This window comes from Temnothorax americanus, unplaced genomic scaffold (genome assembly GCF_048541705.1).
Source record: "Temnothorax americanus isolate GAGA-0224 unplaced genomic scaffold, ASM4854170v1 Scaffold41, whole genome shotgun sequence".
Classification (NCBI taxonomy): Eukaryota; Metazoa; Arthropoda; class Insecta; order Hymenoptera; family Formicidae; genus Temnothorax; species Temnothorax americanus.
This window is the reverse complement of record NW_027509559.1, coordinates 1133178-1147884: the sequence shown is the minus strand read 5'-3', so window position 1 is coordinate 1147884 and position 14707 is coordinate 1133178. Positions and strand designations below refer to the sequence as shown.

The 14707-nt window shown below is 39.9% G+C and overlaps 2 protein-coding genes across 10 annotated transcripts in view; one reads left to right on the top strand and one right to left on the bottom strand.

Annotated features, from left to right (window-relative positions):
- Window positions 1-14707, top strand: part of LOC143902901 (uncharacterized) — a 230816-nt gene that overhangs the window by 89066 nt on the left and 127043 nt on the right. Inside the window, exon 3 of the mRNA XM_077416133.1 lies at window positions 6143-6220. Coding sequence (XP_077272259.1) covers window positions 6143-6220 — 78 coding nt within the window. The remainder of the gene's footprint in view (window positions 1-6142; window positions 6221-14707) is intronic.
- The window catches only part of Ten-a (Teneurin-a transmembrane protein), a 450404-nt gene that overhangs the window by 308676 nt on the left and 127021 nt on the right, over window positions 1-14707 (bottom strand). For 4 of the 9 annotated variants that reach the window (XM_077416125.1, XM_077416124.1, XM_077416119.1 and 1 more), the window contains one exon: window positions 1606-1664. The exons of 4 other annotated variants lie outside the window; for them this stretch is intronic. Coding sequence is in view for 1 of the 5 variants with exons in the window: in XM_077416119.1 (XP_077272245.1) it covers window positions 1606-1664 (59 nt within the window). In the remaining 4 variants the exon portion in view is untranslated. Of the gene's footprint in view, window positions 1-1044; window positions 1187-1605; window positions 1665-14707 lie in introns of those variants that run through there. One more of the 9 variants, XM_077416127.1, reaches the window with a different exon arrangement.

The following is a 14707-nucleotide window of genomic DNA, read 5'->3' as shown; positions in this document are numbered from 1 at the left end:
TAGATTTCCGCGAGGAAATTTTACGGGCCGTTTAATGCACTCTCGCCATCTAAAACATTCAATGCATTCTATACCCAGATTCATATCGCGGAATTGTGCATATCTTATGCCCGCGTTGCAACAATGAGATTTGAGTAACATCATTAAAGATTATTTCTCTCTTGCTTATTATTACATTAAACAATGTGATTCTCTCTCTAATACGGATAAAATCAAGATTGCAAATTATATTTTGCAATTATGAACAATTGGCACGCATAAATGATTTATCATGCTTGCTGTAATTTGCAATTGTGCTAAACGAAGTGACATAAGTTTGTGAAAAAAACGAATATACACAAATTACTGCGAATATAGCAGCGCACAGAAAGGCCGAATAGATATTTCAAATGTAACTTTTCTTAGCAAATACATCCTAGGAATACTTCTAATTACAAATCGCTCCGATCACTCAAATTAAAAAGCTAGCCAACAAAAGTAAATAAAAGTTAGCGTTTGATGGTAGTTCGTTTATATGAACTTTTCTCATTATTTTGTTTAGTAGAACGCACTGTTGAAGTTGGATTAAACATTTTAGGAACACACTCTGTGCACTAATCATGTATGTAACTCTCAATACTCATTCGCGCAGTTGTACGAGAATAAGAAGTTGTTCTTTACAATACAATTTATAATATTATATATACATTTATAATATTATTATAAAATTGACGAAACTATGCGATAGAATTGTGTCACATGAGGATTTATATCTTTCTGTTCTTCAATCGCGACTAAATGCTTTCATGCACCATGCGTGCTTTTACATCATCTTAATTCCGTCGCTTCAAAAAAATTCTACAATTTTTTTTTCTTACTTCTTTCCGGCATTAGAGCATTCACCGGAACGCTTTCGCAAAAAATAACACCGGCGGATGCCGGGATAAACTCGCGTCGTAGCGCAAATGTAAAATGACATGAACATTAAATAAAGCCCAGAATAGCGACAACATTCTGGGCGTCCTGCAAAGCTTCTTAGATAGAAGTAAATTGTAAGTCTCTTACCCGACTGGTCAACGCCGTAAGCACTTTCGTTTGGTCGGCAAAAACAGCTTGAAGCGTAAGGAGATTAGAGTCGTTATGGCGTCAGCCGGGGACAAAAGTGGAGAAAGTTTCATGCGAAAGTCGCGACCCTCGTCTAACGTTTCACCATCTCTCCGCGACTCAAAAACCGTGCAAAGTGACGGAAAGCCGGCTACCGCTACAAAAGAATCACAGTCGGGATGTACTAAAGTACAAGTTGCGTAATGGTGCAGACGACGTTGAGCCCCCGCGAGAAAGGAATAATTCACGCGCGACAAAAATACGAAGAAACTCTCGCTGTGTCGCGGTACGAGGGTAAAAGAATCTCTCTGCACGATGAAACTCAATTCGGATTTCTTTATGCGTCGAAATGAGAAGCTCTTTATTAAGCGCAGTTCTGATTATTGGAATTCATTGTAATTAAATCAACTGAACGCCGTTATTTTGTTTATATTTTCGTAGGGTTGACTAAAAAAAAATCTTTAATTTCTAAAACTAAATGCCAATATCTATACATAGATACATTAAACGTTAGGTACTTACAGTGACACGTCAGACTAGTGGTCAGAATTTGCTTATTAGCATCCGCGTGTTCAGCAGAGCTGAAAATAAGAAATAATAAGGTTATTATTGACTGTAACTAACACAGCGTATAACTCAATTTACTTGAAACAATACCGTTTACTGTATCATAAAGTAAAAGTAACAGCTTGCAATCATTTCTGTTCTAAGCAATTTGTTACTTTAACATTTATTCAATTATATGCGCAATGACACAAACATTTAATAATTACAAAAGTACAGATAAATCTCAATTTGTGCGGTGCTCGAAGATTAACGCAGTTGTTTCTTAGAAAGCACCGCAGGAATGCTTGACTAGATATGTATATGCAAAGCGACTCGCGTTTTATTTCAGATGTCCGTGTTGCTTCCACACGCTATGTATAGTAATATCTACAGAAAGATAATTTTAATTTGTAATATTTTTCATATTCAACATCAAGCGTATAATTCTAAAAGAAAAGAAAAGAAAAATAAATAAAAAAATAAATTTAATTTTTTCGCGAAACTACATATTATTTTAAATTATTTTTATCATTAAAAATATCGAATATATAATATTTTTAATGGATTGTTGTTGTTAAAAATTAAATATATAAGTATATGTCAACGTAGCCGATGCAGAAATACAAAATAAATTTAATTTTATAATTTTTTAGTTTTTTATATCTCGGCATATGATAAATGGTACTCCAGGCAACTCTCAAACGCGGGATAAATGTCTCGGATAACTCGTTCGTGGCGGGGTGGTGCATGTTTAATGCCGGAAGTGGCTCGACTCCCAGGCCCCCACCCGCCCCGTCATCCTCTCGCAGCGGTTTCCGCAAGCTCCGTAGGGTCATTAGCCAACCATTCATTATGCAACTGCGAGGCAGTATTGCGTCAATATGGGGGCGGCAGATTGTTGGCCCAATCGATAACAATGCGCCGTGTTTACCAGCCGGATAATCAACAGACGCAGCTTCTGCTGCCTCGCCTCCGAAGACCAAGCAAGTGGGAATTACGGTCCGCTTCGCTCCGAATGATATTGCGTTCCGGAAGTGTTACCTTTCCTCGTACCTCTCTATCCGCCGGCGATCCGGCGATCTGGCGACGTCGATTCCAGCCATCTCTCTATCTCGCAAGTGCTATTCAGCTAGAAGCGAGTACGATTGCGAGCTCACCGTCTCTAAATGGCACACATGATCGAAAAGCTGTTCGGATTTGTAGCCTCTAATCGTACAGATATACTCAGGCGATCCAATTATTCCGATATGATTTTCCACTTCGTAATTTACACGGCTGAAGTAATTCGGACGCATATACATCGGCTTTGCGATTGTGTGTGTATACATAAGTAGACTGTAATGATTTTCTAGAGAGTTGATACATTAGCATAATGTGTTCAGCTATATGTATAACAATAATGTATGGCAATTCCAACAGAGATATTTTGACAACATATAGAATCAAAAGCTGCGATGTAAAATCAGTAATCAAATTAATGATTCGAGTTTGGTCGCATTAAACTTGCGTCATATATCGCTGCGTACGACAAGCTATGCATTTCGATGCGTTCGTTACACGAGCGTCTGCTTCGATCGCGATCGCGGAACGGTCGAGCGCGTTCAATCGATCGCGCCCAACCAAGCCGTGCTCCATACAAGTTTAACGTCGTCTGTGAAACGGTCAGGGTGAAGGAAAAGAGGCGCCGGAAGTACGGGCGCCGTGAGATGAAACGTTGTCGGGCGCGATATTCCCGCGCGTAGAAGAACACCGGTTCCCTTTGATCTAAGTTGCCGGGGAATGCGCAGGGCGAAGGGACAGGGTGCGTAGCTGTCGCCCAGGAAGTTAGGGAGTAATTTGCTTAGTTGGATTAGATTGTGAATTTTGCGCCGCGATGTTTGAGCCGCCGTTCATCTCGCCGCGTTCTCCATCGCAACCCTATTCCTCTCCCTTTTCCGTTCCTCTCACCGGTCCATCGTCATCGATCCTCGTCCTTTCGCGCTCCGTTGCCGTCAGCCTTATAATTACAGTACCATCATCTTCAGAGACGGGCTTGCGAATTCATTGCCCGACGGAAATACGCACTTTGATCCGGCAAGAAGCGGGTATTAGCTGGTAGGCTAGGTCATCGAAATCCGCGACGGTGCGCAACGTTAAGCGCCATCGCCCCGGATAATGCAGACGCTCCCTGATTTCGCGTGCTTTGATCTGCCAGATAGATCCGGGCTATAGGGCGATCAGCGAAACCGTGCAACCGAGAAAATATTAATCGCTCGTCAAACGGAGTATGAACGAATCATATACGACACCATGAGACGTTTGGCAATTGTACGATGCACACGTCGACTATAGACAATAGTGATCTAGCATTAAAAATGTCTACTTGTGTGTTTTGCAATCTGTAACGTCGAGTAACTTTAGATCTTGCCATTGACTCAGTTTGCATTTACTTTATTTCGGTTAGAGCGGAAATTATATGTTCGTAAGTTATTTATATCTCGTATATTAGAAAATCACGATTTCCAAGAAAACTCGACTTCTCCTAAATCGCGCATACATATATATACGTGTGTATGTCGGTGTACGTAAGGGAGGAAGAGAGAGCCACTTTTTTCAAATAATCATACGGATTTTACCACGATGATTGGTTACTGGAAGATCGGTCTCGCGGCCCGACCCAAATACCATTAGCGTCGAATTATGCGCGGAGCTTTCGTGATTCGCGTGTAGATCACGATACCGGCAGACGCGTACGTGTGCACCCAATGGGCGCAGCGGGTGCACGCATGCAGAGAGTCGGATATAATCTCGTCGAAACGGTGGTATAGCGTTCTGTATGCAAGCGCGTTCGGTATATCTGGTGAACGGCGCGGCCCGGCTCGGCTCGGCTCGACGCGAAGTGGCGCGGGGGGATGCCTAACGGCATTGCGAATCCTATACAAGAGACTTCAGGCACGAATGCCGGATCAATGTTTTATCGATATTGCAGCAGACGCAGCGTTGATGTACGTCTCGAGTCGGCGATACGTATATTGCGCGTGCTTTCTGCCGTTTGCAAGAGGATTTATGGATTAGCGTTTGTTTATCGTCGCCCTTGCTACGATTTTCCCCGTCGGCAGCTCGCGCTTTTTTTACCCGCGACGATCCGCAGACGTGGAGAAGGGCATTAAAATGGGAACGATCCGAGAAAAAGCGGAGAAGGCTCGATACACGCTGTGCATGTTATGTCGCGATTCCTCTTCATGTCTTCCATCTTTCTTGCTTTCTTTAACCGGTTGAAGTATATCCGGGAAGTATTATATGTGTATATCCGGGGACGATACGCTCGAAGGATGAACGTTATCCATTTTTTAAAGCTCTTACTAAAAAGTTAGGATATTATTTATCGGTACGAACGCGAATAATTAAAAAAAAAAAAAAAAAAAACCTTTCCTCCATATAAATAAATTACATTACAAAACTGTGCTATCGCGATATATATATATATATATATGACACGAAGAAAAATGGAACAATTTCGTGATCGTAAAATGGAAAAAATTTGCCCGGCGAAGAAGCAACAGAATTTCCGTAATGGGCGGAGGAGGCACGAACGAAACATGTTAGTAGACAAAGAAGCGATGTGCCTAGCTCATGGTTGGGGCCATGCATGAACGCGCGCCTAGAATCCGCGCCGATGTCGACAGCAGAGAAGGTAGAAGATGCGAAGGAGAGTGGGGACCAGAGAGGTTACTGCCGTCAGGAAACTTTTGTTTAAAATTGGAATTCCTTTGCGGCTCGTTGGGACTAGGAATGCAGATGGGGGCGGAGGCGACGAAAACCATGAGTGGGCGAGACGAGGTCGCCGGTGGAACGGAAGAAATGCGGGTGGCTGAAAAAGGCGACGTACGATATTGTTTCATCATAAAGGGAAGCTCCTTGCTCGCGATGGAAAGCTCTTAAGGAGCGACGCCGTCAGAACTTAAGCGCGTGTTAACGCAACTTCTTACGTAAACATTTTGTTATACACTGCGGATTTTCTCGCTCGGGCTATTTTCGTAAATTAGCGCAACGCGCGCCGTCGCATATCAATCAACGTACAACGATTGCCGATAACGAGTGACGTAAACGAGTATTAGTAATAGACAGCTGTAGTAGTATAACAGCCAGTAGTAACAGACAGGCAATAAACGGACTAGTAACGGATGGTTTTATTTTAATGCTTTATCTAATGGCTTAAATTTAATAACAGCCACGTGGGTATTTTTATACTAATTATTTACGCTAATTTATATAGTTCTCGTTGAGGTTATCATGCAAATTTTCGTATTGCAGTTTTAGCGAGAGTGAATGAGATTCGTGACTTATTTGAGTTGCGCGGAAATTTATACATCTGCGATAAGCATGTAACAATTGAACAATTATATGTTATTTGGCCGAATACGGTAATCGTTTAATTAATTTGCAGGTATCTCACGTACGCCTGGAATCATGTTCCTGCTACGTGTGCCACTACGTGGCTAAACGCATTAACCCATAATTATCGAAATTACAGACCCGAGCGGCAGCCAACCGTGGAGTCTCCTCACCGCCGTCTCTCAAGATTCCCTCTCGGCCTACCGTGGATACTTAGGTAAGTATCCTATCTCGCTAATTATTCGAACGCAACCGCAGCTTCCACGTGGTGCTCCTCCTCCCGCGCTGGCTTTGCGAACTTAAGAAAGCGCCAAGCGGATTACGACCGCGGCTTGATCATTTAAAGAAATTCACTTAGCAAAGATCTTTTCGTGGCGAACCGCGTAATTAAGTTCACGCGCGATGCGACCATAAGAATCCGAATTGCTGTTTGCGTACGAGCGAGTTTCAGGAATGTCGAAAACGCGCAAGTGGCGAATATTTTCGAGGAGGGGTGGCATCTGGCGTAGTTTTAAACGCCTTTAATTTGCAATCGGAACGACGTCGCGAAGGGGACGATGTCTCTCGTTGGAATTTCGCATCGGAATCGATCGTCCGGAACTATGAAATATCGCTATCGACAATGACGTATTTCATTTCGCCTGTCAATTTTTTTTAAAGGCAAGCATCACGGATATCGACGACCTTTCAATGGTATAACGGATCTCCCGCGAGAAAAAAAAAGAAATTCCGTCGCGTTGCAGCCGAGGTGTAATTGCGGCTGCAGTAAATACTTACCTCGCGCAGCGGCAATATACAAACGCGGGAGCAAGGAGAACCGATTAGAGAAACGCGGTATAATTATAGAAAATAATTTTGTTCCGTTTTGCGTTGAAGTCTATTTATGACATAACGCGACAATGGCGATTCATCTCGCGTATATAGCGACATTGTCCCCGAACACTGACGGGTCCTAATCCGTATTAAATTAATCTTACAAAAAGACCTGCGTAAAGTACGAAAACTTAGCCGGCCGCGGCGAACTTTTTCTATTAGGCATTATCTGGATCCCGGAACACCGCTTATTTCCGTCTAGAAAGTGTTTTATTTGTTAATGCTAGGCCGTCTTATCATACTCGTTATTATTCAAGAGTCACGAAGTACCGCGCGCGTACACGCGATCGTTACATACCGTAAAATGGTCTCTCGGAACGGTACTTCCTAGCCGGACGGCTTCTTTCAAAGTTCGGCATTTTTTTTGAAACGTTGCTATTACACTTTAAAAGATTCCAAGAGTTTCTTTACCAATAAGATCTTTAATAATATAGCATCTCTAATGACATAAGATTTCTAATATATATCAAATAGAAACTATTATGGTTTTATAGTATTTGAAAATATATAAATGGAATAATAATTTACATGATAATTTGAAACTATCATGTAACAGAGATATATTTCACATCTAGAACATATGAGATTGAAATAGCATAATGTGTTGAAATCACACACACACACACGCACGCACGCACGCACGCACGCACGCACGCACGCACACACACACACACACACACACACACATTAAACGCGATTAAATCTATGATAAGTATAACGAATAGTGTGCTAATGTGGATGTAGGTGAATTTTTACTATTACTTCCAACAGAGAGAGTTTTGTCCTCTCTCTCTCTCTCTCTCTGCTAAGTGTTTCTCCAGACTTTTATCCCGATGAGTTCTGGACGGGGTGTGGTTGATTCTGTCAAGAAAATTTACTAGCGATTCTGACGTCCATAGCAATTATAGAGAAAGTAGGTGCATAAAGTTTCTTCGATTTGACTCGTTACGAGGGTACTTTTATGATCATCTGCTAACCCGCTAAATACTAAAGGTTGTACGAAATATCTTAATTTACTATATATTCTTAAGAATCTTTAAATATTATTTACATTATATTATAATATAGAAATGCAAATAATTATTTCTGTAGAAGATATTAGGTATTATATACACATATATTTATATTGCATAATATTGTATTGTTAAAATTTTTGTACTATATAATCTCTCGTTATCGTATGAAAATTACAATCAATTATTCGTTACGCATATACGAATAATCGTGTGCTCATTTTATTTTTCTCTAATCGGTACCGACGATAGTTACGTAGCGCAAATAAAACACCGCGAAAATTATGAATTTGCTTGCAATAATACTTAATTCTCGTCGCTATAATATAATGATCATTCTTACAAAATTTATGCAATTTTATTATTACATATTATATAGTAATTCTTAGCCGTGTTCTAAAATAACACTTTCACGTGTAAGATGCTCGCGCAATAATGACAAGACTCCTAGAAATATTGAAAAAAAAACTAATTTTTTTTCTACTTCAATCCATCTATTGCATATTTTGAAAAATTGATTCTTGAAACAATAGCAACGCGCGGGTGAAGCGTGGCAGGCAAAACACTGTAGTTCACGCGTATATACGTATACGCGGCAGTTCGACGAAAGTTTGGTTTCCGGGCGCGCTGGCACTCCGGCGTGGAACTTTATGCTAATTCGACGCGCCGACTTTACAACATTAATAGAAGACCAACTACTCGCCTTGGTAACGGTTCCCACGAGCGCAGACGAGCGCGTTGCGCGATGTCTCTTGTGAGGATGATGGACCAAAGTCGAGAGGATAATGCATCGATTATGCAATCCTTGCTTCTGTGATCGTTCGGGCAGTTAAAAGCGACGACCGATCGGATAACCGCGCACATTACACGCAGACTAATACTCCGTAATGGTCCGTAGGAATGATCAAACTCGAAACTGGCTTAACAAACAACCGATTTGAGTCCGCGTTGCGTGCGTCTTACCTAGATAAACTTAGGTTTACGTTACTGCGGAGAGAAGCGTGAGCAACGAAGTCACAAGGGTTCCTCGCTACAGGCGTCACAACTCATCCTAATTACATCTACCCTCGTTTCCGGATTCTGGGGGTTTCCCGTCAGGAGAGTACACTAGTACTTAATTAGTATTGCCTACCGGACCTACCGGCGCTGCAATTGAGACGTTTAACTATATTTCCGTTCCGGGGAATTATTATACTCCGATTTAATTCGCGTTGGCAATTACTTTTTCCGCAAACAGAAAGGATTTAGAAATTAATACATCTTAAATCTTTGCCTCATTAATTTACAAAGATCCATTGAAGCGTACAGTTTTCATATAAAAATACATTAATATAATATATCATTATTTGAATAAAACGTATGTATTATGATTATGATATTATAACGCATATTAAAGATGGAAATTGCGTTAAGCATGGAAATTAATATCGTATAGGGCACTATACCATATCTTTTCGCGAACGATTTACTAATTAACCTATCCTTTTCGTGTAAATTGATACCGTTTGACGCCCAGCCTATCTTTAAATTTAATTGTAACAAATCCGGCGTGACTAACGAGCAAGTGGTTGTCTGGTTGTCTGGTCTGAATATATACGGTGCGTCGAGGAGCACAGCGCTCCGGTTTCGCAAATCATTTATAACCCAGCATTAAAAGATCTTAACGCTCGTGTAGCGTAAAAAATGAACAGGCCGACCGAGTCGGGCCCACTAGCAATTTCGTCTCCCCGGGACATTCTTTCTAATTACCAGAGATTTATTAACGTTGTCGCTGCACAATCCACTTCTTGCATCCCGTGCCACCTCCTGCGCGCTTCCCTTAAGCAAGTTCACTCTGCCCTATCCCGTGACGATCATTCCTAAAGTAATTGCTCTTGCCGTGGTCTGAGCTAAAAATCGCAGAGACGCGAAACTTTCGTTTCTCTCAACAGAGCCATAGTTGTTTTATTTTCTACCCCCGTTATGTTCTATCAATTTAATATAGCAGCGTTTTGTACATACCTCTGCTGCAAGCAATAATGACGTGTTAAAAGCGTCACTTGTCTTTAATGGTTGTACTTCTCATTTTTAATTACCTATCAGAATTATAAAATCTAATTCTCCTCGTGCTAATTTGTTTTCTAAATTTAATTCGTACTTTGGATCTAGAATGTATTATATGAGATATTTAATAATCGTATATTTTGATTAAAAAATCGATTGTCTTTATTCGCATCATTAAAATGATTTACTTTCTTAAAACAATTGAATATCACGGCTTATTGAGTATATAATAATGCGAATTGAAATGATAAAGGCGTACAGTCTTGTTAGAATGTAAGTAAGAAGGCATCACGCAGGCTAAGCAGGGCTAACCGAGGTACAAGGGTACTTCGGTGTAATGGGGCAAACCCTATTTGATACTTAACAACTTTCGTGGTTTGGCTTTTCTTTATCTCCCTACTTCACCTTGTCAACGAGCTGTGAGTTTTAAATATGTTGCAAATTCTCGAAAAATCTCGCGATTGTTTCAAAATATTCTTTACATTATAGAATATATAATAGCAATATAATATGATATAACAATATAATACAACAGTAATATATTATATTTATGCGCGCCAGTATGTATCTGTAATTCTGTATCTATTTAATATCAAATTTTGTTTTCATTTTTTTATACATACATATAATATATGTACAATTATCATCAAGTATAATATACCTTAATTATATTATACTCCGTGACTAATTCAGATAATATACCAATTCTGTGTTGTAGCTCAAATTACATTATATTATAAATTATGTATTTAGTATAACCACGCATATTCGCTGTAATGCGATGTTGGACGCAGCACGGCTTGATGATGACGTGGATGCTGTCATGTCACCTGTTCCAACTAAATTTGTATATTATCTTGATTCGTGCATCTGAAATGGTTGTCCAAATTAGAAATAATTGACTTATTATCTTGTAAGCTAAGTTGAAAAGATTATTTCGCGAAAAGATACGCATCTTTGTACCATCGAGTTTCAGATTTTAACTCACGGTAGCTCATTGGGGTGAGGCCGGATGACGGAGAAAAATGAGCAGCAATTTTCTTCAAGGGTAGTCCGACGAACGCGAAGTAAGAAAGTCAAATTGTTAGGTACGTTCTTAAAATCACAGATGAATCGAAATTGAAGGGAGAAAGGAGAAGAAAATGAGTGATGACTCTGTTAAATAATCTGAAAAGGGAAACAATTTCTCATATTTCATAAGATAATAACGTATAATTTTCATGGAAATTGCATTTTCTTTCAAAAGCAATATGTATAGGTATTATAAATATATTGCGAGTAATTAATTAGTACAGAATTTATTTTTAAATAATTTACTTGAATATTAAATGCACCTTTAAAAAAATTAAAAAGACGCTTTCATGATCAGAATACATGTCACTATATAACCGGTTTATTTTAACAAAATATAAAGTCAATTTCTCATAGTCGCATTATTCTTCAATTATTATAAAATTATCTGTCAGTTCCATTCGCGCGATTCATTTTGTGCTACAACTTATTTTCTGTTTGTCTTTCTCTACCTTTCTTCGTGTCCCATCGCCTCTTTACTTTCCGCATTGAGGGTGACTGATTAAAGAAATCCACGTCAGATATTCGCATCTTGGACAGAACGCCTGTCAAAAGGTTACGTTAATTGCCTCGCACTTGATTGATTAACGTTTTGATCTTATTAACTATTGAAAAAGATTAGAGGGAGGCCCTCTCGAGTGTAGATAGATAGTTCCAACGAAATCTGATTATGTTTCTATCGCGAGATGAAAAATGATTCTTCGCGTTTCAGCAAGCACGTTACGTCAAATTGTAATGAACTGCATGGCTCGACAATCATTCATGTTACGCATAACAATATTAATATGAAATGATTGCTTAGACATATTCTCGCATGCTAATGAAAAAAAATACTATGAAAAAATTATTATGTTAATGTTTAGAAAGACTGCTTCGAATTATCTTTAAAAGATGCATAATTGGTAATATATACAAAAATGTTAAGAATATTATTGCCTTTCTACGCAAAATAGAAATATACGCCCATTTAACAGTTACGTTGCAATATAATTGGTAATATGAACAGAACAATGTAGTCGCAAGGGGAACGACATACTTTGCATGAGAATACAATCAGTGCAATTCAGCTGGTGCAGACACGAAGCATATCACTATGAAATCAGCTTCATAGTGATATATGTTTCTACCATATATACCGTAGATATCGATAAATTACGTCAACGATTGAGAACAGCAACGCGCATAGGCTAAAGAGAAGATGTATAAATTATAGACTCAATTTATCCCACCGGTTTTACACTGCAAGCAAGTAATTTGTTTTATTATTGTCACACGTAAGAACACTTTCATTCCCGAAGAGAGAAACTCTATTTTCTAAGGACTGAAATATTTGTGTAGCCGGATTTTAATGAACGCAGATATCGTTATCGTAATCGTCGTATTAATAGACAGCGGCAATTAAAACTTGTGAGAAATGATTTTGCCGACGTATAGCGATATGCCCCATGTCTGAACTTCATTCAGCGTGTCTAGAAAAGCCTTGAATTCTCGGCTCTGCGCGAGTTATGTGAATTGATACCGGTAATTAAAACTTTCCCCGATCGTGCCATGATTGCGCCGTAAATGCGAATCGCGCGCGCACGCGCACACACGCACATATACGTATATGTATACGCACATTCTTAGTATTCGCGATTAAGTAAATACTATCATCTGCAACTTATATAACATTTATTTCTTAAATATGTAGTGTCTAATTCGAGATTTTATAATTTTTTAATGGCGATCAAATTAAAACGCATTACGTTAACGCATTGAACACTATTTTTATGAATATTCGAAATGGAATTATTAGTTTTTTCAGGTCCCCGTGTAATATAAAAAGTTATGCGCGTGCACGTTTGTGCTAACATACGTCGCAAATTTGCAATCAAAACGCTTGAATAAAATATTTTCATGCCTGATGTGAACGCGCAGATCCTAGAGGTGGTATGCCGATCATAAATCCAATTATAGGTGAACCTGTTCCCGATGACGTCACATCCATCCTCCGGCGACCCTTTCCCTTGGTCTCGATCGGATAACAATTACGACCGCCTATACTACCGCACTATGCTCGCCTAGCGCCATCGATATCTCATTCCTTTCCTTCGCCCCGACACCCCTTTGACAACTGACCAACATCCCAGAAAGCTCTCCCTTATTTCGCACTTACGAGATCCACTTCTGCGTTCCGCATCACAAATATTCTTTTGTCGTTGAAAACAATAGCGATATCCGACTGAAAAACGTCGTCCATAATATGGTTTCGAAATCTAACATCAGCACAATAATCTTTGAGCTCTTCGTACAGGATTATATTGATATTAAATCGCACACTTTACATAATCATCGTGAGACAATTTCCTTGCAAGATGTACTAGATCCAATAAAAACTTATGATTATGTAACAATCTGATAAAATAGATAAGCATTGAGGATCATATCGTAACGTGACACATGTAAGACTGTATTCATGATGCGTGAAATTGCATGGTGCATGAAATTATTGATGAGACCAGTGAGAATATTAGTAATGTAGTAATGGGACGGGCTTGTGTCTAAGTATAGTGCGTGCAGTAGGAGACTATTGACTGACTGCACGATAATAGACACGCTGGATAATGTTTAATGGCAGAGATGTATAAAATTGCACATTTAGCATAATACGCAGCAGTTATGGCAAGATATAACTATTAAGTTGGTCATATAAATTGTATGTTTATTAACTCGCGGTGAGAGCACGCGATGAGTTTTAAATGAACGAGCATGAAAAATTATTTTTTTTTTCGCAGCAAAAACATATATTATTTCATAACTTTAGATGCCCTTGTAAACATTGGTTTAATTTTATTAATATCGTATGTGTCGAACACATATACAGATATTTCATGTAGCAATACTGTACAGATGTGTTTGAATTATATGAGAAGATTACATTCCGTCAGAGCTGCAATGCTTTTTAGCTTCGTCGGGATGTCGCGGCTAAGAGCGATAAACCGGCGGAACATCACAAATTGGTATTAGCGGGCAATCGAGCACGAAATAAACAATCGCATTTAAACGTACATCTCTGCCACGAGCCGCCACCGTCCATTTGTCAGAGAATATCACATTTTTCCACTCGGCCGGGCACACAGTACCAAGGACCCCGCTCGCCTGTGTGTGGCCCGGTCGCTGTTAGTGCGCGCGTGTGTATCATAAAATAAATCGCGGCAAATAAAGGAAGCGCCAAGGTACAGCGATTCTCTTTCTCTCTTTCTCTTTCTCTCATTCTCTCTTTCTCGCTTCTTGCTTTCCTTCTTTTTCTTTCGTCAGCGACATTCCCTCGCGCCATCTCGATTCTGTCGACGTCCCGCGAAAGCCGACTCCACCGACGAGGAGTCTGAGATACACGAAGAAGCCGAAGGAAGGGGCGAGAGAAGGAACTAGGGTGAATCCACCTTCGCATGCTCACTCTTTTACTTCGGGGTGGATGTGGTATTGTACTCTCTTACGGTATTTCTAATAACTTCTTCTTCTTCTTCTTCTTCTGCTTCTCCGTCCCGCTTCTGCTTCAGGCTCGTCCCCGCTGTCTTGCCTATCTCCACCGTCTTATCCACCGGTCCCGTTCTCGTGTACCGCTGTTCTTATACACCTCCACCCTATAGTCGCCGCTTTCTCTTCTTCTTCCCCATGTCTGGACTTCACAATGCCAGCAGTAATCCGACACCGTCGAGCTTCTC